At 37.1% G+C, this 26,812-nt stretch overlaps 4 protein-coding genes across 6 annotated transcripts; all 4 read right to left on the minus strand.

Moving 5' to 3' along the window:
- Window positions 1-368: 368 nt before the first annotated feature.
- Window positions 369-2,778, minus strand: hoxa2b (homeobox A2b). 2 transcript variants are annotated; one of them, XM_048152100.1, is made up of 3 exons: window positions 2,652-2,778; window positions 1,937-2,135; window positions 369-1,353 (listed from the first exon to the last, which is right to left on the minus strand). In XM_048152100.1, the coding sequence occupies exons 2-3, from the start codon at window positions 2,022-2,024 to the stop codon at window positions 623-625; spliced, it is 819 nt and encodes a 272-aa protein (XP_048008057.1). In that variant the 5' UTR covers window positions 2,025-2,135; window positions 2,652-2,778; the 3' UTR covers window positions 369-622. The 2 variants fall into 2 exon arrangements, with proteins under 2 accessions (XP_048008057.1, XP_048008056.1); XM_048152099.1 differs by having other exon boundaries at window positions 1,937-2,778.
- A 7,877-nt stretch (window positions 2,779-10,655) lies between these two features.
- Window positions 10,656-14,989, minus strand: hoxa9b (homeobox A9b). The gene is made up of 2 exons (XM_048152104.1): window positions 12,287-14,989; window positions 10,656-11,513 (listed from the first exon to the last, which is right to left on the minus strand). Exons 1-2 carry the CDS (start codon window positions 12,816-12,818, stop codon window positions 11,275-11,277), a joined length of 771 nt encoding a protein of 256 aa, XP_048008061.1. The 5' UTR covers window positions 12,819-14,989; the 3' UTR covers window positions 10,656-11,274.
- A 242-nt stretch (window positions 14,990-15,231) lies between these two features.
- Window positions 15,232-20,515, minus strand: hoxa10b (homeobox A10b). 2 transcript variants are annotated; one of them, XM_048152102.1, is made up of 2 exons: window positions 17,335-20,515; window positions 15,232-16,121 (listed from the first exon to the last, which is right to left on the minus strand). In XM_048152102.1, the coding sequence occupies exons 1-2, from the start codon at window positions 18,104-18,106 to the stop codon at window positions 15,847-15,849; spliced, it is 1,047 nt and encodes a 348-aa protein (XP_048008059.1). In that variant the 5' UTR covers window positions 18,107-20,515; the 3' UTR covers window positions 15,232-15,846. The 2 variants fall into 2 exon arrangements, with proteins under 2 accessions (XP_048008059.1, XP_048008058.1); XM_048152101.1 differs by having other exon boundaries at window positions 15,232-16,124; window positions 17,335-20,431.
- Window positions 20,516-20,975: 460 nt separating this feature from the next.
- Window positions 20,976-24,404, minus strand: hoxa11b (homeobox A11b). Its single transcript, XM_048152103.1, has 2 exons — window positions 22,872-24,404; window positions 20,976-22,082 (listed from the first exon to the last, which is right to left on the minus strand). Exons 1-2 carry the CDS (start codon window positions 23,491-23,493, stop codon window positions 21,850-21,852), a joined length of 855 nt encoding a protein of 284 aa, XP_048008060.1. The 5' UTR covers window positions 23,494-24,404; the 3' UTR covers window positions 20,976-21,849.
- Between the last annotated feature and the right edge of the window lie 2,408 nt (window positions 24,405-26,812).

Here is a 26,812-nt window from a genome sequence, read left to right on the forward strand (position 1 = left end):
TTAAAAATCTAAATTTGACGCCAACTACGCTACTGGGAAATTAACAAAGATTAATTTTTACATTAAAAAGAATGTAAAACAAAATTAACTGCGTATTAATTTTGCACACAAATAGCTTCCAAGAACATGTATTAGTTTTGATTACCGGTACATTTGGCATCCATATAAATATTTTGTCCCTCGAAACATGACGATAAAATTAATTAATCCTCATGTAACAGGTACTTACACAAAACATTATCATAATAAATCAGCAAAATAGTTAATAGGATAGTAAAAATATAGGTATACTTTGAATCTCACTTTATGTTTAATAAGAAACCTGTTATTTCCTAATCGGAATACTGAAGAAATAAATAACACCGCTGTTATTTTCAATAACAAGTACAAATTTATTCTATGAAAATATGGCGCTTTGCCGATGGGCGATACAAAAATAAAACGTGAAAAATATCACTTATTTCCTGCCATATTTTCTCTGTACACAAAAATTATCACTCGGTTATTGAAAAACTTACCTCATTGATTAATGGTCTAGGCCTATTTTTAAAGTCACAATTAAACACACAGACCATCAATGTGAGAAAATATTGACGTCCCTATAATGAAACTTCAGTTAGAGTTAGTAGCTCAAGTGTTGCAGGTCGATTGTTGTAAGCGTCTCGGAGAAGAAATCAAAGGCCTCCGTAGATAAACCAATGGGGCTGTCTACAGATTCTGACAAACTTGGGGACACGGCATCTGAGAGGTGCAAGCAGGAATCATTGGAGAAAACGTTGAAGTCCTGTAAAGAGACGTCCAGGGCCGAGGGACTGCCATTGTCCTGAGCAGATGCACAATCCGGGGCCATTGTTGAGGCGCAGATAGGAACAGTGGGTGACGGGTTGGGAAAATGTTTCAGATGTTTGTCATTGCTACCTAAAGGCGAGACAGTTGCGCTTTGGGAATCACTATTGTGTCCATTCTGTGACTGTTGAGAAGTTAAGGTATTCTGCTGAAATGGATAACCCTCTCTTTCCAAAAGCGCCCCAGATACATTGTTTGCCACTTGTTCGAAAAAAGATTTCCCATCACCCCGTCCGCCAGCCTCCTCCAGGCTCGGTGGTTTTCCATCGCCGTTATGGTTTTCTTTACACTGCGTTTGCCGTTTGTGTTTCATTCTCCGGTTTTGAAACCAAACTTTGACTTGCCGCTCGGTGAGATCCAGCAGAGCGGCGATTTCCACACGCCTTGGTCGGCAGAGATACTTGTTGAAGTGGAACTCCTTCTCCAGCTCCAGCAGCTGAGTGTTAGTGTACGCCGTTCTGAGTCGGCGAGTTGCCCCACTGCCACCATCAGAAATCTCAGGCGAGCCTATGAAGGGATTATAGCATTATACATTATTGATACGCCACTAATTATAACTCTTGATTTTTACTACGCCGCTGTGGGGCTTAAAGCTGACCTCACAAACTTGTCAAATATATTGCGTTTCTCAGGGAGCATAAATTGTTTGTGGGAATGGAGCCATGGCACTTGAATAATTTGTGTCCTCATCCCCAATGCCAGAATATACTGATGTGTCTGGTGTGAGTGCGGAGAGGTCCGAGTGAAGATTAATGAACACGCCAGCTGCCGAGTTGAGTAATGGCAATCTATCATTCTTCATTACTGTCAAATATTAAAATTCATGCCCTGCACTACAAGTAGCTAACACACAGTTTAGGAGTTGTTCAGAAGAGATTCTCCGCATCCAAAAACTAACAAAAAACTTTTAGATATTAACTTGTTCGCATTCAGTTCACATGACCCATGAGTATAACAAACTATCTTGCACTTTCAGCAGCATGGCCTTGCGCTACACAGCTACTGAAAATAATAGCTACTAATAATAAAAACAATTGCATTTCGTTTACAATAAACTGTAACACAATAAAATTGCATTAAATCCAAATACCTTGAGGGGAGAAGTATAGTGGACCAGGGTCGGTGGTTGTTGCTGTCGAAGTTGTCTGGTTTTTCTTGGATGCTTTTTTCTCCTTCATCCAAGGGTACTCTGGGGGTAAGGATGCGGCAGGCAGCGGACATGAGCCATTAGGGTTCTGCTTGGGCCGGCTGTGGCGAGGGTGGCTGCCGGGGTTCAGGCTTGGAATGGTCTGCTCAAAAGGAGGAGGAATCAGTGTCGAGTGTGAAAGCGTCGAGCTCTTGATTGATGAACTTTGAAATGCATCACCGACAGGGGGAAAAGATGTCAGGCACTCAGCGAGCGACGGCTGACTATTGATAAAACCCGTCTCTCGCTCGAATTCGTAATTCATCTCCTCCAAGTCTTGCAAATTCGCCGCTCACAAATTTTTGACCCAAGGAAGATATAATGAAATATCGTGCCGGGTTAAAAAAAAAACTATTTTGCTGATTACGGCCGTATGGGGACCGCGGTGCCATTAAACTATTGCTTTCATGGAGACAAGGTTGAAATTGGACCGTATTGCTTGTCACATGATTACCTCTGTCCAATGACAATTTGGGATTTAATCAAAAGGAGCCACTGTCTGTGTGATTGATCGAAAAAAGTGCGAGAGGAACGCCTCACTCTCTGGGACGGGCTAGTTTATTTACGCATTTATGGTCAGTTTGCCCACTGCTCCGTAGATTATAAGTATAGCCAGTACCTGTAACAGAGTGACAGTGGGTCCGTCTGCTGTTTTTCCCTTATTGTTTGATCGGCCCTCGGCTGAAGATCCCTTAACACATCAACTGGACACATAAAACACACCAATAGCCACGATCGAGGAAACCCATTAATCCTGAGTCTGGGTTTTTACTACTTTCTTAGAGAATGCGCGCTCTCGTTTGTGAATGCACGAGCAAACGCGCGCGAGAGTACGCGCGCACACATTGCGCGCAGACAAATTCTTTGAAAGCCCTGGCGCGCCCGCGTGTTCACACGCTCACTGAAGCAGTAGGCTTGCATGTTTATTAGTGATGTTTTAATATGAAACATTGAAGTCTAGTTATTTTTAAATGACTGAACTTATAAAATTTATAAATTCAGATTTTTTTTTTATTACATTCTTCTACAAGTAGTGCAACTAACATCGTTAATATTCAATGCAGAATTTCTGAAACTTCTTATAATACATTCGATACATTCATTTGAAATGGAATAGGCCTACATTTTGTAGTATGTAAATAATAACTCACTACACATTTTAGTATGTATTTTGAATTGGGCTCCATAATTCGTAAGAACGGCGGTATACCGTCTAACAGGCATATACATACAATGTAAATTAATGTAAAATAAAATTGTAAATCTAATAGTTTTTTACGTACAGGAATGTGTCTTCTATGTTGCCCTCAGAAGTCTTTAGCTAAGTAGGTGTAGGCCTCGAGCACTTTATTGCTTATATTCCAAACAAAGAGCCCTGGAAGCCTGCACGCTATCAATCTTACACGCCAAAAGGTCTGACAGCTTAGTGCCCTAAGAACACATTTAAACCATCTAACACTCCCTTAGATCATATGTGGCCAGGAAGAAGAGAACAACGTAGTACTCACGGTTGAGAGTTTCTCCATTTTATAAATTAAAATTACAAAAGTGATATTTTCCGAATAAAGGATTGGCCTTGATCATAATTTCATACCGGATGTGCTTCGAATGGACCAGCGTTATTTCGGACCTCGTTTGTTTTTAGATTTTCGTTTCTGGAAAGTCAGCCTTTATCGAAGGGTTGGGAATGAATAGGATTACATATTGATTGTAAGAGAAAAAACGTGTGTTTTTGCAGCTACACAGGAGCTATTGTGTGTAGAAGAACGTGGGTGTCGGCATTCTTCAAAAATACCCTCTCCTTCCTACACATTTCCAACACGAACGAAAAATCTTCATCGTTTCCCACGAGCTGAACATCGAAATCTATCGAGGATGTATGTTTACGGATACTGTTAAATGTAATATTAATTATATGTTAATCTATCTGTTGAAATATTAAATCATATTTACATTGCATTGTGTTTATTCTAATTAGATAGGCCTGACAGAATGGATATGTGAGTATATCAAATTATATTGCAATGCTTTAACTGAAGCATATTCTGTTTTTGCAAATTGGCAAATCGAACTATAAATTTAATGTCTTTGCAAATGTATTAATGCATGTACATGAATATTAAATGTATTTGAATTTATGTGTTTAGTATCAGAAAGGTGTTTTAATATTTGTCAAATTCTAAATTAATTTCAATATTTCATTAAACAATCTTTGTCAACTGGAAGGTCGAGATAATGTTGTTAACTATGTGAGTTACCTTCATTTAAATTAATTAAATTAATTTAATAGCCTATATAAATGCTTCGGTGTGTGCATTTATAAAATAACATTTCGACCTTTTAATTCACGTTCATGAATGGCAAATAAAATATTAATAAGAAACAATTCTGTTTGTTACGTTTAAAGCCGGTGTTTAAGGGCAAATCAGCGTATTTATTAAAATAAGTGTTAGGCTATCATTTTAAATTAGATATTAAATAATTATTTGATTACTTGTCAGTTTGCATAATATTTGTCCACGTGCTGAGTAGCTATATGTTCCAGCACCAGTCTTTTTGGATGCGTCTGGCACGATGGACAGCCCCGCTGACCGTCTGTTAGACTAAATAATGAATGCTGACGGTCATAAAACACAAGTTAAGAGTGAAAACTTGGCTCGTTGGATCACCAAACAAATGAAGCGATCAATGTGCTACATTCAAAGCTAATGCATTAATAGATTCAGTATAAAAGGATATATATCAAATATCTTTACGCATTTCAGTATGTAACCATTATTACATAGGCTATTGAAATGCATATATATATATATATATATATATATATATATATATATATATATATATATATATATATATATATATATATATATATATATATATAAGCCTGTTTTATTACGCATTTCAATAAATATATAGTATATATAGTTATTATTGTGTTGAGGTTGTAAACTTTTTTTTTTCAAAATAATAAAAAATGCGTTTAAATTTTTCATTGGTAAAACGTATAAGTTTGTTACTAACCTTATTTCTCTATTTTCTTTTTCGACATGCAGTAAAATATTTGTGTTTTTCTTTTTTGGGGGGGTTATATATATTATCTATTTAAGCGAATTAATTCGTTTGTTCTTCACAAGAGTTATGGTGATTTATGTAGATTCAGAAGCCTGTTTAATAACACATAGATCTGAATAATGAATAGAGTTAAGCTAAATAGGGCTAACACTTTTATTATAAGATATTTCTGAATATAATTATGACAACATGTGAATGAGATATGGTCAGTTGAGTGGACTTTTTTCTCTGCTGCTTCGGTCAATCAGATTTCTAAATCTATTCGCTAATGTAAAAAGCCAGGGTTTAATCTGGTTGTATCCCTCTCATTGAGCTTTGTAAATTAGTGCGAGTGAGGCGTATATGGGGTGTTTATGATGTCTACGAAGGCAGCAGCGGCAGTAGCTCTAGCAACAGTGGCGTTTGATGGATGACCCTCTACCCACACACATTGCACTGGGTCGTAAACGAGCTCCTAGCTCCTATTGTTGTGCTGGAGGTGTATGTCATTTCCGGGCATATGCACTATACCCCTGCCCGACAAGAGAATCATGCAGTTTTATTTAGGATATGACGTTGTGAGAGTATAGCCTGAACCATGAAGATTAGATCCTTTGACTTGCCGGCGTTAATGTAACAATTTTATAGTTAACTTCTTGATGCTAAAACAAGACTTTAAAGCAGGATAACTTTGTAAGCCAACGTATAGGGTTTTGAATATGATTAGACTAGCTACTATATATTGGGGGCTTCTTTTCATTAATAGTTGCCTTTTAACAAAAATGAGGAGACCAAATGCATATCGGTTTATGTATAGGCCTAGGCCTATGACATCCCTTTTACCTGCCTGGAGAGTTGTGGGTCATTTGCCTGTAAATGTTCAGAGTAATGTGATCCAATAGTTCAACAGCTCTAGTATTATGTTGACCATATCACAGTAGGCTAACCGTGTCTGATCCTTGGGGGCATGAGTCTCTTGCACCAGGAAACGAAAATGCCTTATTGACTGTATGCAAGGTAATTAGATTAGCCTATGATGGAGTAGAAACAACAAGCTTTTATAAATGTTTTGGAAAAGCATATCTTATGTCTTCAATACTCGTAGGGAGGCATGAAATAGATAATGGCACATTTGGGGCACTGTTTTTAGCCTATAAGCCTATGATATTTTACGATTAGCCTTCATTGTTTCAGCCTATTGTTTGCCTAAAATAATCAGAAGTAAAGTGCAGGTGCAGCATCTATTTTAAAAAATCCTTTATTGTTAGATTATTAGGCTTTTCCTATAAACATGTAGGCCTAGCAAGTGGAGGCTCAGCGTCGCCCTCTTTCTGTTAACCGATACTAAAGCGTAAAGATGGGTTTCCCTGTAACTTCACGAATATTAACTTAGCTCTAATGTACAACAGTTGTTTTACGATGGACTAATGTCTGTTTTCTAAACACCAACCAAAGGATCCAACGCTATCTCACGACCAATTCGTACGTATTTCAACGTCAAAACTCGTAAACTCGTAAAATACGTACGATTTAGCAAAAAAACGTACGAATTGCTGTGAGATCGGGTTGAAGGACAAATTAAGGATAAATGACTTAATTTACAAGATAACATGAAATTTTTATGTTTTGACATTCGCAATACTTACGTGTCGAGGATATTATTTCTTTGACGCATTGGCAAAAGTTCCAGCCTAGTTCTTTGCCTGACAGTCTTCGTAACGATGAACTTAAGTTTTAATGAGAAGGCCTAACTGCTAGGAATTTATGTTCTGGTTCGGGAAACAGGCGTTACTTTATTGAACAGTATTAGTTAAGATGATCCAAAATGCGTTGTATATCATTATCGGGAAATCCAGCTCGGAGCAACATAATATCTTCTTTATCTTTACATATTGCTTCCGATGCATAGGCCTATATCTGACAGCAACATGAGACGTAAATGGATTTTACCCTTTTTAGTGAAAGTAAACAACTGTTTGGTTTCCCGAAACACTGGGCTAAGTGGGACCCAAGTTCGTAAGTGCTACTTTATCACAGTGGCCTCTTTTCCCAATTGCGTCATTATATATGTAGCCAGGCTACCATGTAGAAGCGCTCGTGGATTAACAAGCAGCCCCAGACCACTCGTAAGACCGTGAGGTGCTTCTTAAAAAGCTATTCCCCTTCACCTTGATCTACGACACAATATAAACAATATGAAAGCTTAAATGTTCAAATTAAACCATCAATTACTTTTTAAATTATACACTGAAATTTGCAAGTGTGGACTGAAATCTTCATGTAATCTTAACAGTTGCAATATAATTCCCATGCATAGGTTGTGTATCCAACAGACTTCCAATGAAACATTAATTTATTCTTGCATATGTTTAAGAAATAAACTGTCATTTTTGAGTTTTTTAGCAGCTTGCAGTGTCTCTGTCTACCTGGCACACAAAAATAAAAAGTTTGGTCATACAATGAATGTTAATGGGTCCAGTGTTGTTTATACTAAAATGTTGTTCTGAAAGAAAGTCATACAGGATTGGAATGACATTATTTCATTTTTGGGTGATCCCTTTAACTGCTTTAACCCCAACATGACACTCCACCTCCCCTCAAAGCAGTCAGGACCACGCCCACCTCAGCAAGCACCTTAGTATTGTGTATGATTATGTGCACAACTAATAATAAGTACAAAGGTCAAAGCTACAACGTTTATCCTTGCTTCAGTACACTCCAACACATTCTAGCTCTTTCTCATTTTCCATTTGGCTGCAAAGCCATTTGGATGTACATACAGCACCCATCTGTATCTGATCTGTTTAGCACTTTGGGACCTAATACCTCTACTAAATTCGTTTTTAAGTTCAACTTAATAAAATTAGGTGATGGTATGAATTACAGGCACAACTCGGTTGTCCCATCGACTCATATAAGAGTGTGAAGCAATGTTCTGGAATAAGTAAGAGCTCACTCTAAAAAATAAATGGTTTTGTTTTTGCAGAGATGCCATAGAAGAACCATTATAGGTTTCCCATAGAACCTTTCAATCAACAGTTCTTAAAAGAACCATTTTTTCTTAATGTGAAGAACATTTTTATAATCTAAATAAGCTTCTTCCATTATATACTCTTATAAAGGTTCTTTATTGGCAATAACCTAACATCCAAACTTTCCACTGGACATAAGGTTCTTTATAGTGGACAAAGGTCCTTTAGATTATTTAAATGAAACCTTTATTTTTAAGAGTGTAAAGAAGATTTTGTCTAGTGGAAAGGTTGGAGGTACTTCATGGAACTATATGCCAATAAAACAAAAACATTATTGTATATACCTTGAGCATAAGTGTGCATGCTTCTTATATCTACTCCTGAGTGACCACTTCCTGCAAATTTTAGCCAGTCTAGGGTTTTAGGATGACTAGAACCTTCCAGGCACATATGTTGGATTTGAGCTAAACTCTGCAGGAAGGTATAGAGAACAGTATTGTACACCCCTCATGTAAACCGTCTATGTGACATTTTGTTTGATCCAGATTTATCGGTGAAACTGAGGGAAACTATGGTGGGAGGTCATCTGTTTGTAGGCTACTTTTATGTAACGTTATAGGGGTCCGACAAAGATTATGGCATATGCAGCTCAATGCAGCATTCAAGAGAATTCAAATAATAATTTTCCAAACGTCAATCAGTGATGCATGGTTTAGTGGCCGGTGTGTGTGTGTGTGTGTATAAAATCAAAAAGTAACATAGCCTTTATAAAATTAGATGCAAGTGATATGGGCTCTTAAGCATTTGCAATATTATCATTATCAGTTCAACTTGAAATTCTTGGATTTGGGATCAAACTAAAAAACTACTAAATACTTAAATGATCATTCAATCTGACTTTGTACACAGGCCTTTTTAACCATTGACAAAAATACCTTGTTTCGACCATATTCTAATGAACAGTTGTTGAAATATTCGCATCAATAAATAATAATAATAATAATAAGTTTTATTATTTATATAGCACCATTGCTCATGGACTCTTGGGCCTTGTTCGTGGCTGGCCCTTATTAAGTTAGGTTGCTGTAAAGCAGAATCCGTTTTGTCACTTGATAGTTTCAAACAAACCGCTGTCTCCACCTGCTGGATACTAATGGTAGTAGCTTATTTAATGGCAGTGGCTCATTTGACCAGTCTGTTTGTTAAAATACACTATAAAAAGTGCTTCCCAATTCTGTTCAGGGAGGCCCCACAGCACTGCCCAGTTTTGGAGTTTCACTCATCAGACACACCAAATATAGATCATGAAGCACTTTATTAATGAGCTGATTCACTGATGAATCAGGTGTGTTAAATAAGGGAGACATCCAAAATGTGAAGCGTTCGGGGGGCACCTTTAACAAAACGGAAATATTTAGAATTCCTAGTCATGCCATTTAGCAAAAACGAGTGCAACTTTGTGATTCATCTTTAAGGCTTAAAAAAAACAAGAGTTCATTTTATTTATTTATAAAACTTGTTTTATAAATAAATAAAACAAGTTTTAAAAAAGTACATTCATTTTATATGCTTAAGTTTAAATGACCAAAATAGCAAAGATACTGGACACAGCAAGAAAAAGTAGGCTACAATGCGTAAATAGGTTTGTTTCCGTTGTCACTTCATGCATGACGAGGCAACAAATGGGTGATCAGTTCTGCAACGTTTTGATTGTTGCTGAGGAGTAATAAAGTAATTAGCAGAGAAAAAACAGACAGTGTGGCTGAGCCCCATTTTACGATACTGTCTGGGTTAGAGCCTTTGAAGATTGGTCTGCAACCAAGGTATAGCCTATAGTTTTTTGCTTTCTGTTTTCCTTTATTTTGTGTTTTATTTAATACAAATAATAATAAAAACATAATAATAGTGATGATAATAATCATAATAATAATCATAATAATAATAATACAATTAAAAATAATCGAACATTTAAAAAAAAAAAAAAATAAAATAAAATTTTAATAAAATATATCCCGGGATACTGTAATTGTATTGATGTAGGCGTCACGCCTACAAAAAGTCGTTCTAGTTCCGCCCTCAATCGCTTTGCACCCCATAAACAGTTAAGACTGTGATTGTGGTTTATTGCCGCATGGCCACTAATATCGCTTGCAGGGGCAAGGCACAAATAGAATGAGCAGGCCTGTCTACAAGCATCAAACTAAGCTTTATTTATTCGGATAAACGGCATCCGGGCCGTTAACAGGACACTAAACAGTGGGTTGCAAGATAACGGTAGAATGAGCGCGCGCATGAGAAGTGTAAAACTGTTTGGAGGTCGGTAAAATATTTCTGGAGTAAAAATAGCATGGAATTGCAGTCATTGTCAACCTCGTTCAGTGACGATTTATTAATGTTGAGTCTTTCATGATTCTGAAACTTTATGTGCTGTTATAGCATAGAAACACTTTGACTACAATTATGAGTAACAACTTATTGCAATATCGATGAAGATTTGCATTTCATTAGCAATGATTGTAACCCATGAAACCAAAGAAAATGTATTGTTTTCGGATATATTTGCCCAGACCTTTCGTACAGAGAGTCTTAACGAAATATACTATTTATCAGAAATTTATTTGTTATGTACACATTTCATTTGAAAAGAACTAACACTGTTGATTTGAGGTATTGGCGTATGCAGTTTTCACATATAACATTACAAGCACGTAAATGTTACAAAATTCACTGAAATGTTTCAATAACGAACAACACAGCATAAATTAATTCATCTTAATACATAGGTAGTTCAAATACATCTAGGTAGTCACAATAAACATTGATACATTACGCTACAAGTTATTTTTGAATTTAAAAAAAATCATGCATATCATCAGCATTTCATATCGCAGAAACTATTTCCCTGAAATCATGAACTGGTACCTTAAAAAAACAAAATTTAACATATTTAAAATTTACACAATGTGAAATGCTAGACCAACAACAAACAGACCAAATAAGAAAACTATCACCAACAAGCTGTATACAAAGACACAATCATATATATACAAGCTCAGATCAAAGGTTTGTGCAATGTACATCTAACATTACAAAATGTTGGCTATATAATAATCTACTGTGGTTGTGCATGAGGGAAAAGACAGGCTAATTCACAAACACCTTCGCACGAAGCAAAGAACTCATCTGCAGTGCGCATTTACAGCTTTCCATATTTTTTTAAATGTCTTTTGGACGATCTTTATTGCATTTCTTCATCTTCATCCTACGGTTTTGGAACCAAATTTTGACTTGTCTCTCGGTGAGATTTAGGAGTCTTGCCACTTCATATCTACGGTCACGTGAGAGGTACATATTAAACAGAAATTCTTTCTCCAGCTCGAGAGTTTGATGCTTAGTGTATGGACAGCGCTTTTTCCTAGTGGACTTCGCATGCAGCCAGTTGGACGCAGGGTTATCTGCAAGAAGGGTCGGAGAGAGAGAGCTAGTCATGTTGCCACTTGAAAAATACTGCGGCCATTTTATGGTCAGCGCGCGAGAAGAAAGAAGAGTCAAAAATAAAGGCTATGCTTGACTAGAATTTTGAATATGCTGAAATTGGAAAGCAAAATCACGGATTACACGTTTCCGGCCTGCGGGTATATTTTATATGATCGAAAATTTTATGTGCAAGCTATAATTTTCCTCTTACTGACAGTTTTGGCATCCTTGAATGAAGAATAAACAAGGGCCTTACTGTCTATTAGAAATACAGTGCTTCAGAATCCAGATTGCATGGCTAATGACAACAATTGTGCATTTCTATCCAGTCTTTTACTATGCCATTTAATCGAATGTAATGTGTCTAAAACCACACTCTAAATTTAGGGCAGCACTTCAAAGAAGTCTTGAAAATATGACATGCAGTGGTCTAGTCTATTACATCCTAATGCAAATATGTGGTATTTTTAATTACTTTCCATTAAAATACGCATATATGCTGTGAAATGCAGATTATTCCCACCTACAGAACAAAAGAAGAAAGAAAGGCCTAGTTAGAAGACCTTTAGCCTTGTAAACTATTGGAAAACGCCTTATAATATAGGAATAAGTAACTATAATCTACAATAAATGGTGACGTCTCTCATTAGATATAGGCTGTATATAATCGACGCCTATATTAAATTCATATTTTAAAGTAACTGAAGCCTGTTCTACATATCAAAGTACATTCTGATATAGTTGCACTTACTTGTGTCTACATCTAGCTTCGTCTCTGCTGGAGTTTTCTCATCCTGTGATCCGTTGGAAACCGCATCGTCAGGTAGCTTCCTCTCTGCTTGGGTCGTATTGTTGTCAGTCTCGGCCACAAGCAGTGTATGTGTGGTGCACTCACCACCACTCCCAACCAGTGGTTCAAGTTTTATATCATGGTGCGTTTCTGTGGATAATCCCGTGAAAGGCAGGGCAGGAAGCGGTTCTAGCGCCCAGGAACGCACGGATGCTCCATCGGTTTCTCCTGTTGAACATGGGTGATGGATGTACGGGTGGTAGGCGATAGAGGTGCCTGGGGGCTGCACGGGCACGGGACTCCACGACGCACCAAAAATTGATGATTTGGCCTGGAAAGTGTACGGCTCCTGTTCGCCATATTCAAGTAGCGTCAGTTCTCGAGTCTGCTGCTGGACCACGGGTCCAGATGAGAACCTCGGTGCCAAATGATCGTCATTCTCGTGTGGAATGTGTGAGTCAGCGTAGTAACTCAGTGTGCCCAATGTCGACATAACAAAAACAAGCAAAGAGAGACCAGCCGGACGGATACACCCACAATGAAACTGCCACAAAAGCAGAATCCGTTGAAATCAAGTAACTAACTACTTGACTTCGCTGTGAACTACAGACCTCTGATAAGTTGAATCACTGCAGAGATTGGATTGGATGTGCTAGACACGTGACTGTGGGAGAGAACGTGGGAGATAAAGGGGAAAGCCTAACCAGTGCACACGGTTAAATGGCCTCCATTTTACAAGTCATATTTTTAATGGTATAGCCATATGCTTTTATGAAGGTGGATTTGATTTTATTCATGTTGTTAAACTTCAGCATCTAATAACCAAGCGTAACAAAAATGGTTATTTGAGAAGAGTCATTTGTAGAATTTCGTATCCAAATTTTAATGGAGTGGGCCTACTGTTTGCAATAATAAAATAAACCCCTAAACGCGTAAATAGGCTACATTATTATGTCTGTCATTGTATATCTAATCACTGACGTCCAGTTTAGACAGAACATGTTTATTTTTCACATATTTTGCAGGCAAATCTATGATGGATATACGTATTCTGCAAGGCCTAGTCGAGCACAAGAAGACATAAAATAGTTCAGACATAAAAATGATCTTTACGTGAGCCATATGTATACTTTATATGGCAATAAGTGCCACTGGATGGTTGAGATATGACCTGTTAAGTGACCAGTCATTCAGTAACGCGCTCAAACCTTCAGTCTGCTCCTCAGCAAGGCATACTGTGATGTGCAGACAAGTTAAACTAAATATAAACGTGAACTAAGCGGCTGATAATGAATCAATTCTAACTGAAAGAAATGCAAACAAATTTAATCGGACTCTAGGTGCTACATCTACGAATTAGACAATTGTTATATATAAAATTAAGCTTTACGCATTAAAACAAAATCTTACAACAGCTGTGAAATTATTAAAATGTAGAGATTCAAATGTTTTTGGTCAACACTGCAAAAAAGAAAAGAAAAAACGATTAATTTTATCATCTATCACATTATAGCACAATCAAAATATTATTGTAGGCTAGCTACTGATGTATTTGTGATTACGATAATAAATATAGCTAAAAATGCTTTTACAATATCCCACATATCCTATTCAGTGAAATAGTGACTTGTATTGTAGAATTGTAAATATATTCGTATATTTGCAGAGGTTAAATTTAAACATAAACGTAGCATCTAGCGTTGGACGGCATATTAGCTATAAGCACTCAGAATATAAACAATAGCTATGGTGTTTGAAAATCAGAAATGTCGTAATTCTAACGTAAAGAATGAGTAAACACAGTGTTGTTCAAAGAGGAAATGGTGTGATTTAATGCTGATAACAGCGAAATCTTTGTAGCCTTATCCATGAAAACATTGACAATAGAGGACAACCATTGGCGACCAGAGGCAAATTCTCTCCCTCTGGTCAACTATTGCTGTGATCTTGTCCTCGGAAGAGTGGATCTCTGGGGCACTTCAACAGACTTTGTTTATAACAGGGGCTATTACTCTGTTTTTCTTCGGGTTGTAACTTGGCTGTCTGGCCTGAATATGGCCAATAAAGCCTTTGTGTTTTTTTCCTCCGGCCCAGCAGACGCATCCGGCGATGTGGGCGTGCTCTCAGTCTCGGATGCGCACGCGGCTTTGGCCAAAGTGCATTGATCGTAACCGAGGCCTTGCTATCTACACCTGCACTCCACCATTTACTTTTATACAGCTCTAAAGATTTCAGTTCAATAGTGCACCTCATGCATTAAAATAATGTCGTTAATATATAAAACGTTGTTAAGAATTGCTGGTCTTTTTTAGCTAGTAGGCTATACTTTTCTAAACTCTTCTCAGACTTCGCCGCAACATATTTGTCTTGTTGTTGTGCTGAATCTCACTGCGAGGCAATTAAGACAGTTTCGTGTTGTGGGGATGTAAAATAGAGCCCAACAACATGAAACTACCTAAATCACTTTGCAGTTGTCTTTGTTTCTTGCTTGAGAAGATAAGAAGGCAACGCCATATTTTTATCTATTTATTTTATCGACATTGTGTGTTGCACAAGCAAACAAGTACAATAAATTTTTGTTTTGCTCACAATGCTGTGATCTTAACAATGCTATCAAACATTTTTTTTTTTTTTTTTTTTTTTACTTTCATGGAATATTCCATTGAATTTAAATTGGATTAAATCAGAAAAATGATCTGAACGTTGACAGGAATTGTTATATGAATAGGAATGATTGGAATAATAATTTGTGTGTGACTCTTCACGGGACCAGTACTGTGTAGACAGAATGATAGGGTATAAATCATTTAATTTTACAGTCAGTAAAATTACAGTCATTACTACTCCATTACAAATCTCTGTATAAAGAAAGCTCGGAAAATCAGGAGTGTTTCAAACTACAAGAATTTTTTAAAAGTCATGCCTTTATTTATTTTCTGTCACGTATGAATAATTAATTTACATCTGAGTCCGGCTTGTGTTTTCAGAAAGATTGTACCTTTCAATGTTGTTGAAATATATGAAGTCCCGTCATGTTTATAACTATACAAGTTTCTACATCATAAACCGGACTTATGCCTAGAACAGCAAATAGGCTACATGACAAGGTCGTACTTAAGAAACGTATTGTTATTATTTAAAAATGGTTTCATAGTAGTTATTATTATTATTACAACATGCAAATATCGCAGTTATATACAATAAATGTACAATATAGTCTGAATGCTATGTACAATGAACACCTTCAGCATTCGATATTTTCCTCTCTTGCTTTTACAGTGAAGTACTCTTGACAGTTTATAAATAACCATGACATGTTATGACGACTGGGATGTCAAATAAAATTATACATAAACAGATAAAAACGTCAACAGTATACGACACACAATAAGTTATCAATAGTATCTTGCACAAGTCAAATATGCACACACACACACCTACGGAGACGGTTTGTTGTAAGTAGGCTACCACTGCAGCTGATGGAGGAGGAGGGCGCCAGAGATCTATAAAGCGAGGAGGCTTCATGTAAAACTGAAGTTGGTCGACAACTCTCGGATTCTGTTTTCTCGACTCATTTTCTTCAGCTTCATCCGTCGGTTCTGAAACCAGATTTTGACTTGTCTGTCCGTGAGGTGAACACTGCGGCTGATCTCGAGGCGACGCTCTCGTGTCAAGTACATGTTGAAGAGGAACTCTTTCTCCAGCTCTAGTGTCTGATGTTTGGTGTAGGGGCAACGCTTCTTACGGCCACTCTTCGCAGTCAGCCAGTTAGCTGTATTGTCACTTTTGGAATCTCCTGCTAAAAATGTGAGGGAAATATTAGTTCAGTATTAGCGCCCATTTCACAACACTTTATAATAGGCTACAATGACCATATTATACCTACTAATTAATGACTAAAGTAACAATAATAACAACGTGTAGCATCTATAAAATAATTACACATCAAATACAATCTGTTCAGCATTATTAGTAGGCTACTTCCGTAAACACGTTCTTCTAACATTAACGTTTTCATGTAAATGATGACCCTTGTGATAATATTGTGTGTAATTGGCGTACGATTTTTTAATGCTATTATTTTTATATATATATTTATTGTTTTGCCTATCTGAAAGTTAAATTAGTTTTTTAATCAATATTTCGTTTTTGTTAGAACAATTGCCTTATAAATGCACTGACGACGCTTTATCGGTCGTTTCTTGTGGAAAGATTAGCAATAAAAAGAATATTTTTTGTTCACGGGCAGTGTAACTAAACAAACTCGCCATATGCATCTAGAAAATACATTTTTATAACTCACATTGGGTTATTACAGATCTCAAGTTGTCATAAACAGCATAATGAAAAACAGTCTTGCTAAATACAAATATAGATTTACTGAAAATGGGGATAGTCCATGGGTCATGACTCGTGAGCAATAGGCCCTGTTTGCTTTAGAGCATTTTATTTGATCATTTAAAAATTGATCAAGAGATACTTTTTGAGCACAGTTTTGCGTTTGACACGAATGAATATTTTGTTATGTGATGTTTTCAGAAAAAGTGTGTGTGAACATATTGACCAAACGAGGGTTATTACTGTGCGCTTTTGTTGCAATATGTTTTAAACTGCATGCTATTATTAAAAGCGTGAGCTTCAAAAACTAGGAAAAATCATTTGCATTTGGCTCGAAGGAATGATGTGTTATGTGTAAAGGATTACAGACAGGCACAAGGACTTAAGCTGAATTGGTATGGGCGTGCTGCACCTCCTCGGAAATTTATTTATAAATTAGAAGAATCTCCCACATGATTATGATTGCTAAACCTGCCCTATCTAAAGCCTTGTGGGGTGTTTAAAATAAAGTCAGAAATATTACTGTAATTCTATATGCAATATACCTCAAATAGCAACAACAACAACAAAAAAATCCATATGGGCTATCGCGCGCAAAGGCGTTAATGTTTCTAGGCGGCCAAAGGACGTCAAAATCCTTTGGACTTTAAGACTGCGGCAACAAAACTAACCTTTAGTAACCGTGACCGCCTTCTCCGGGCTGTCCGGTGGTTCGGGAGATGAAGCGGTGCCAGTGGACCCCCTTAGCTCCTTGTTTCTTGCCGGGGCACATGGTGCGCATGTGGGGGGTTCGTCGCTCTCTTCCCTGCTTGCTTCTGCTGCTGCTATGGCTGAAAGAGAGCTGTCAAATCGGCTCGAGCGTTGAGCAGCAAGATGCGTCGATATAGACTGGTTGTCTGGAAAACCTTTAGATGTGGTGCACGTCTGAGATAGACGGAAGTAACCGGGCACCGGAACACAGCCGTTATTGTTGCTAGATGGACATGAGTTTGGTGTCAGCCGCGAGTACGATATATCCTCTGTAATGGTGTCTTTTGGACACTTCTCAGACTCGTATAAGCAGTAAGAGTTTTCCTCTTTTATGGTGGGCGAGAACGACCGTGGGGTAATTTGGTTGTTAGGTTGTTCAATGCGACAGGACCTCGACGTCTCCAGCCATGTTTCCATGCCTTGATATGGCCCACACGTAGGTCCTACTACATTTTGCGAATTGCTCTCGTTCCGTTTGAGTCCAGAAAAATAGCCACAGTTAGACAGTCCGTAAGAATACTCGGAGGTCGGCGGCAAGTAGACTCCGCTGTTTTGGTAGTAGTGTCCACTTCCCTCGGCCCTTCCGTGGATCAAGGAGTCTACCAGAAACGAATTTCCAGATGGACTATCGGAGCATGACATCTTTGTGGTATAATTTGACGGTGGAAGAAGATTGCCCTTTCTGGATGACATTTCTTGTGCAAAACATGCTGAATATAATTACTGATAACTATACAACTCAGTGTGAGCTAACAGCCAATTAAATCGCAACGAGCACCGATGACTCCTCCCTCTGTGCGCACGTAACCCTTGTATCCCATATCTTTTTCAAGCTACTAGATTTTTTTTAAGTCAAATCTACATAAACCTGATCAGTCGTTTTTGAAAGTATAAACGAATAAAAACAGAATTTAACTTGAACAGCATTATGTTTACGACCACTGACTTCGTTAACACTGACATTGCCGCTGAGCCTTATGAGCCACGTATAAACCAAAAAGCAACAAGGTATCGAAAAGGAGATCAAGTGCTAAAATAGTAAACCTTTATGATACACTGTAATTGCCCCAACAGCCCTTTAAACACATAAACAGTGAATTACAGACTGCTCTTCTGGTTTTCATGCATGCGGTGGGTCAAAACAATTTATTTACACTCAAGTTCAAAACGAGAGGCGTTTTCGGTCTGCTTTTCAGAAACACTTATTGTGGTGGATATGGATTTCCATGATCTAGAATATTGTAAACATTTAGCATGTGATAATCTCAAAGCTACATATAGGCCTGTTTAAGCTTTAGAATTACAATACTGAGTTACGGGTCAATGGTAAAAAAAATTGTAGTAATAATAATAATAATAATAATATAATTTAAAAGCTACTAGCCTATAACATAGGCTATAAATATAGAGACAAATCTAACCACAATCCCATGGCATTTAAAGTATTTACCGAAAGCAATTCTAACGCAATTGTTGTAGCCTAGTAGGCTATGTGATTAAATTCACCTTTGTCTACTTTTGACTTTCAGGGGATATTTTCAGCCTGTGTGAAGTCCGCCGTAGTATGTAATTTGATTTGCATTTAATTACATGAAATAGGCTATAATTCCATTCTCTCTCATGCAGATTTAGGTTACTTTTCTTTTTCTTTCGGTCTATATGCCTGAAAAATTTGATGATGTAAATGATCATTTATTGCTTTATCTCTGAAATTTCTTTCCAACGGATTTTACGCTGTCAAAAATACTCTAATATTTCCACAGAGATACAGAAATAGGCATATTTTTGCATCCATAACATTAATCGTCCTATAGCTAAAATTAACACATTTCTGATAACAAAACTTTTAAAAGTAGATGACCATTAACATGCGATTTTAAATAGCGACTAAATAGAACAGCTATTCAGACTCGGGTCGAAAAAAAAAAAAAAAACATATAAAGAAGCTAAACTAATTAAACTAATTTTCTTGATAGTTAAGTTGTCCCTGCTCCAATAATCATGTTTTGATTCCCATTGTGGATTCTAAACGAGTCATAATTATTAACTATTATTTGAAAGTGAATCTTTTTTTTTTTTTTTTTTTTTTTTGGCTATGTTGAGAGATTAATTTTAATAATTGGAATAGGCTACATTTATTTAGATTACATTTATCAGCTACATTATATGTATTTAGGCTATAGGCCTTGTGCATCAGGAAATCAACGGGCATTGTTTTAAAAGTCAATGGAATTTTATATTAATTAGCCAATAAAAACTAGAGAATTTTATTTTTAATTTAACACATCACATAATTCGCAGAAGACGTCTTTTATATGAATTAGGAAACATTTTGTAATAAAAAAAAAAAAAACTATAGTCCAAGTTTAGGTCATCAAGAATCAAAACAAGTCTCACAATTAGCCTACATTTACAAAAAAAAAATAAGCTGTGATAATTTTCATTAGCAAACAAACACGCTGGGACTAATACAGCTGTTACCAGCGGTACTACTTTTTTAAATGAAGGGTTTTTAATCATTAAACTTCACATGTAGGCTACGTTTTGAACATCAATATGTCATTGTTGTCTAAAAAAATAATAATAGATAAATAAATGCAATGCTGACAAAAAAATATCTAAATGGTAGCTATATTTACCTGAAAGAGTGCCTTGCATAGTCACGAAGACGTTGTCCTTTGCCCGTACACAAAGTAAACATGTTTCAGCAGGGATTTTAGATACCCGGCAATGACATTGATCTAAAGTGCGCCACCCAGTGGACATGAAATGTATCGTCGGAGCAGCGAAATAGTGAGCAATCCAGTCGTGGTGCCATGATGGGACACTGAGACAAATGATGGCGGAAAAGTCCGTGAACACAAGCTTTCAATGGTTCCAGCCGTTGTTTTCTAGCTCTTAGTCACAGTTAATAACCTTGGTTCTCAGACGGTTTATGGCACCTCACTCCAATTCTACAAATGCTCCAGACTAAGACTGGTTTTATGACCGAGTTGCTGCAGCAACGGGGGGATGTGCCGTAATTAGGGCGAAATTCCATCGAGCCTCAAAGGATGCGCAAACCGTCAGGGTCATCACGTAAAACAGTCGTTATTATCTTATGGTCGCCCAGACTCGCCCTTATTTATTAGACTTCTGAGTGGCATAAGCCATATCAGATTTGTGACCCTCACGCACTGGATCATCGATATATTGATACAGGGAAACTGTAAAATTATATGAAGTAACAAGATACTTTTTTACATGTTCAAGACAAAAAGAACTTTCCTTAGAGATTAATTCTCAAGAAGGTTTGTCTAGATGTTAGCTGCTACATGCCACTTTCAAAACAGCAATATAAAATGGTGACTTATCTGGAGGTCGACATAGAACAATTTGTTGAAAGGCCGTTTGATTCATGGAAACATACACAGCCATGTTTTGGGCAGTTCCGTAATGGATACTAGGCATTAATAACGGCAAACACTTGATCCTTGAATCAAAGAAAACGCGTGGAGGCAATATAACGCAATATCCATCAAACATTTGATCCTACTCCAGGAAAAAGAGAGAAAACACAAGATATTTCAAGAGACTGATTTATATAACACTGAAGAGATGTCATAAACATGAGAGATTATCATGAGCTCCTGCAACATTGATAGCTATATATATTTTTTTCCCCACACTTTTTAAAGAAAAGGTGGAAAAAACACAGAAATCGAAAAGAAAATACAATTAAGGTTCGGGGTTTTAGGGGACTCAATCAGTGTCCATGCTGGTTCAGTTATTGCTTTTACCTCAATGTCCATTGTCCGTTAAAAATAAATAAGAATTTTGCTCTTTTTTTTGGACATTTTTGAACACAGGTGTTGTTAAGTGACCCGATTTTACTGGAGAATGCGCAGTAAAGACGCATAATATCAAATATACACTTTAAGTCCACACAATTCAAGTATAAGTGAATATAGATGCATTTAGATCCCAATAAGCTTATGAAATATGCGTCATTCAATGAGAAAAAAATAGTCTAATAATATAAAACACAAGTAAAGAACAGTTTTAACAGATTGAAAACACCTTCGCCCTCCCCAGCATTTTTTCCCCATCTAAATAGATTTCAAGCATATACTTACTGCTATGCGAAAACTACAGATCTTGGTCAGATGATCATAATAATAATAATAATAATAATAATAACAACAACAACAACAACAAAATCCCTGTAAACTGAATAGTCACTTAACTGAATAAAATGGAAAATAATAATAATAATAGTTTTAATTTCAGACGGTAAAGATTACAGAGAATATAAATTTATGTTTATATCGATGGAAAAGTCTGTCAGAGGAATGAACGTCGCATCTCCTCTCGCAGCAGTCTCTGGGAGCCGGAATGTTCATCCACGAACTTGAAATTAACCATCTCGCCTAAATGATTTCTCAGCAGTAGACGATCTAAAGCAAAGGGTTCGTGGTGTAATACTGCAAACGGTCTCTGTTTAGTTTTTTTTCTTTCATTCTTCTGTTTTGAAACCATATTTTGACCTGACGGTCGGTGAGGTTGAGCATTCTGGAAAGCTGTAGCCTTTTTTCTTTGTTGATGTAAACACTGAAGAAAAATTCTCTCTCCAGCTCTCTGATCTGATATTTTGTGTAAGGACACCTCTTTTTCCGTGTCTTCTGTCCATCTGAAATGTAAAGAAGAAAGGCTGTCAATGTATTTGACCTTTAACTTTAAATGATTGCATAGAAATAATATACAATTTAATTAAATGCTTACAGAAGAGACAACTGAATATGGCTACATCCAAGTGCCGTTTTCCAAAATTACGCACAAAACTGTTGCGGTTATCTAAATATGACTGTAATAATTAGAGGATAAATCAGTAATAACACATTATACATTTAGCCCTTAAATTCCTATTTTAATAAAATATCGAGTTCTACAACAACACACTCATGCAGGCTCGTTTGATTATGAGTAGCCTAAAATGAAGGCTTAACATTTAATCTTTTATTTCTTTTCATTCACCACAAAAGTAAAATAATAATAATAATAATAATAAACCACATAAGAAAACCTATAAGCTTTACCATTTAATATTTAACAGGCACTCCAGTCAGAACAAAAGCTACCAAACAAAAATGGTCTTTAAAGTCCCTGATGTAAAACGTGCAGTCAGGGGCGATAAATAAGCACTGGATATCTATGATCTCTTAAATAACGTTGCATTAACAAATAGCCCAACTGTAATGAAGTCTGGAAAGCATACTTTTGAAGACTCGAAGGGAAATGGCCTATCATTCACGGCCAATTTCAATTTCGAGCACGTGATCTCGCGTTTATAACAAAGTTTTGTTAGGGTAAATATACAGGGCCCTCTGTAAACCTTATATGCTTATAAAACAGCATATAAAACCTTTAACAACAGCACGTTACATCAGAAACTTTCTCACACAACTGCTTTAATACGTACTGCTGCTGCCGCTGAATTTCTCTTCGTTGTTACCGGAAGATGGCTCCGGGCTGCTCGTTTCTTCACACCGCTCTGTCTCATCCGTTCCCCGACAACTGTCGCTGCCTGATTCCGCGGGCGGAGGAGGCGCCTTGCTGGTTGCTCTGTCCACCGGGTGCTCGCTCGGCTGATTTTCCACGTTCCCGTACGCTGTCTCGAAAAACTGGTCAAATGCTTGGGGAAGCACTCCGTTCCTCCCTACGCTGCCATACACGTTGGACGCATGGCTCGTGTTGGAGTGGTAAAGAACCGAGTTATTTTTCGATAACATGTCCCCCAAAGCTCCAGGATTGGACAGGCAGTCCCTGTGCACCATGTCTTCGGTCGCGTAGCAGTGTGGCAGATTGCCCCTGGAGTGCCACTTACTGGACGTGTCAATGGCATAGTCCCTGAAAGATACCTCTCTAACGCTCTGAACTTGTGGTAAACTGGACGTGGAGTATGAGTATGTCATGGGGCAAGAAGACGGGGTCTGGGGCAGAAAAGGAGGAAGGCTGGAAAATTCCGTTCCAGACACGTAATAAGTACAGCCGGGCAAATACATGTTAGACCCAACGGGTACCCGCTCATCAAAATCCATCATGACACTTGGCTGGGCACGCCACAACCATAGTACTGCCTCGCATCGTAGTACAGAGCTGCTTCAGCTTCAGTGGCTTTGAAGCAGATCCGCCGAGCAGAAATTTTGAGACGTGAGCTGACGTGGAGATCCATCTCCATCCATTCCAGAGAGCGCCAGTCATGTGACCAAGGGCAGAAATTGACATGTACCTCTTAGAATATTGTATGCCAACATGTGCAAATGTTCAAGTCGAGGAGTGAGCGATACTTTCATTGATGAACGTGTACATGCAGTGGACCACAGTTGGTTATGTTGACACTTTGGATTGCTGGAGAAACCCATCCGCTTGCTTAACAGCCAACGCGCATTACTAACATCACCATGGCTTCTCATGTTTATGGATTTATTCTATTAAGTCTCAGACATCTCATGTCGCTGTAACTCTAGCTCTTAACCATTTCTCGGTGTATAAGCTACACTCTTAAAAATAAAGGTGCCAGGAAGGAACAAAAAGCGATGTAGCGATGTATACAATTTGAATTCGCAAGTGAAGTTCTCGCTAATTGATTGCTTGGAAATCGAACATAATGGCATGGCTGTGTGAGGAAAATAAAACAGAATTACGTTTCGTGTTTCATATTTGCCTTTCTTTCACAATAGTCAGTTCAGAACATTAAATATCCTTCGACCAATTGGCCTAAGAATACATTATATGCTTTTACTTATTTTAAGCCCTTCTGAGGTTTTACTATATTGAGAAATTTACACGATAGTTTGTTGGAAAACGTTGTTTGAATGTGTGTTTCTACATTTAGGCCTAAAATAAAGCATTGAGAGTTTGAACTGTGGTCACAAATTATAGCCTAAATGTTGAAGCAATATAAAAAACGATTTTACAAAAGGCGCTTAATTAGATGAATATGAGCTAGTATATTATTTAAAATTACATAAAATTCCAATGCATTTAGAAAGTATAGTTTTAGTATTAATATGATATTTTAATATTAGTTTGACTGCAGAATTATTTAATTACAGAATATGAATATATTACACGTTCGTTCATGTCTTTCAAGTCTTGTTTTGAGCGCCATTTGGTTCAAACACATCTTAGCTATATATATATTCATATATTTGTTTCTTTCTGTATTTTTTCACATATTTATTCAAAAACGCAGTTTACTACAAGTTAGCGTTCTCCTGTGGGAATTCATAAAGCGTTTGACGCTTGCCAAAAATCTTTAGGTAAGCTATATGAATAAGGCAAGACAAAGGCAGAATTTGCCCGGGTTGGGCACAAGAGTCATGCAGTGAAGCGGCTTGAAAACACAGTTGAGGCCCATTAAGTTTAAGCTTGGACTATGGCCCCCTTAGAATTACTTTGGATTAAACGATGAACAATGGCCGAAAATCTCCAAATACACAAATTAATGAAGAAATAAAAAGGAGAGAAAATAAAAAGTGAAGACTGGACAAAAAAGCCTAACAGGAATATGTAAAAAAAAAAAAAAAAAAAAAAAAAAAAAAAGATATGTTCAGCGACGAAATGCGCTCTTTGAGAGATTACAATGGTTTGCATTTTCCTTTATTGCCAACGCTGATTTCGTTTTCTGGTATTAGGGCTTTTAATGTGTAAATAATCTTGTGTTGGGAGGCAACAAAAACTAAAACCAGTCCAAGATAGACGTGGTTTTATGGTGCTCTTGGTATCTTCCTCCAGCCATTGTCAGCTCAGACAAGCCATGGCCGTCGGAGAGTGATCATGAGACGCCACCTACTTGGAATTCGTGAACTTCAATGAGACCTGAAGTCACGGGTAACAGTATATTAAAGGGAGACAACGGCCCCGTGCGTTGTATCGGGTGAGAGTCATGTTTTTAGCTTCTTCCAGGCTTAAATCCACAAGATCAAATGCACATATTGATAGAAGGTTATCATGCATGTTTCGGTCAGTAACAATAACCTTGCTATTATTAGAGTTGCAGGTTAAAATAGGCTAGAAGATGTCCTTCAGTGTAGAATTACTCACCAACCCACGCCTGTCTCCATATGACTCCACAAAGAAACAGTTTAAACTTTACATTTAGTTTTGGTTTATTTAAGAGTGTGTGAGCAAGACCTCAAGGGTGATGGTCACTTAGTAAGTGGTAGTTTACAAATAGCCCAAACAGCGCCCTGGATGAGGTTTAAGGGTTTCCACGAGAAGACTAATTGTATTGTACGGAACTTGCCATTTTCTTCAGCATTGTTTTTGACTCAACCGAATTAGGCAAATGACCGATAACTTTTGGCACTGGATCAAGTTAGCACTTCTTTCTTGAGAAGCACTGTAATTGATACAGTCCAAGCCAATTTGTCATCACTTAAGAACAAATGAAATTTGTTCCGTGTTAGACGCTTATGTCAATCTACATTGAAAAGCTGTGTTTTTTGGATTTTTTAACAACCCAGGTCTCCTCTGAAATTGTAAGTCGTTCAGTTGTTGTGTAAAAGCGGTAAAGCTCGCGCAAAATCCTATTTGACGTACAATGAATTTAACAACACTAATCTCAATTCATTTAATTTAAACAAATTTAGATATAGATATTTAAATTACAAAGGTGTTCTTATATGTTCAATGACGTCTAGAAACTTTGAGAATGTGATGATTATAAATAGAAATAGCACTTTAAATTAATTTAATGCCATATAGAAATAAACGTGCCATCATATGACAAAATAATTTAAAATCTTGCAAGAGTCTATATAGCTATTAAAAAAAAGAGAATGCATTCATCGAATAGAGTCCAGTTTCATTTGCTTGGAAAAGCGGTTTTAATTGTGATTTAAGATTAAAAAAGAAACGACAGTGTCATTTTGATGTGGAAATGTGATATTGCTGTCGGGGTGTCCTTACTCTTTGGTGGATTTAATTAGCACAGATTGTCTTTTCACTGTATGTTTTGTCGCAGTGCAGTTACGGGCCCACTTTTTTAATATTTCCATAGTTAGGACGATAAAGACAAAGGCTCTTTGAAAATTTAGACTTGGACATGTCCTGTCTTTATACGTTTTTGCTTTGTAACCACTTAATAGTATGTGATTTGTATGAAATATTAAAAATCTAGAAAATAATGCCCCCCTGCTTTTGTTTTCGAAGCATTTGCTGAAGAAGGATAGCGGGGTTTGGTAATGGGTGAACCTAAACCCAACCTTTGCCTTGCACTTGCTCGGTAAAGTTTGGTGAGTATAGATGTTGATGCCACGCTGACCTGAAAAAAAAATAGTTTTACAGGGGACCAAATTTACCAGAAGCGCAGACCTGCATAAAAACCAAACAAGTGAAATAAAACTGGCTAATATG

This window comes from Megalobrama amblycephala, linkage group LG13, assembly GCF_018812025.1.
Source record: "Megalobrama amblycephala isolate DHTTF-2021 linkage group LG13, ASM1881202v1, whole genome shotgun sequence".
In the NCBI taxonomy this organism is placed as follows: domain Eukaryota; kingdom Metazoa; phylum Chordata; class Actinopteri; order Cypriniformes; family Xenocyprididae; genus Megalobrama; species Megalobrama amblycephala.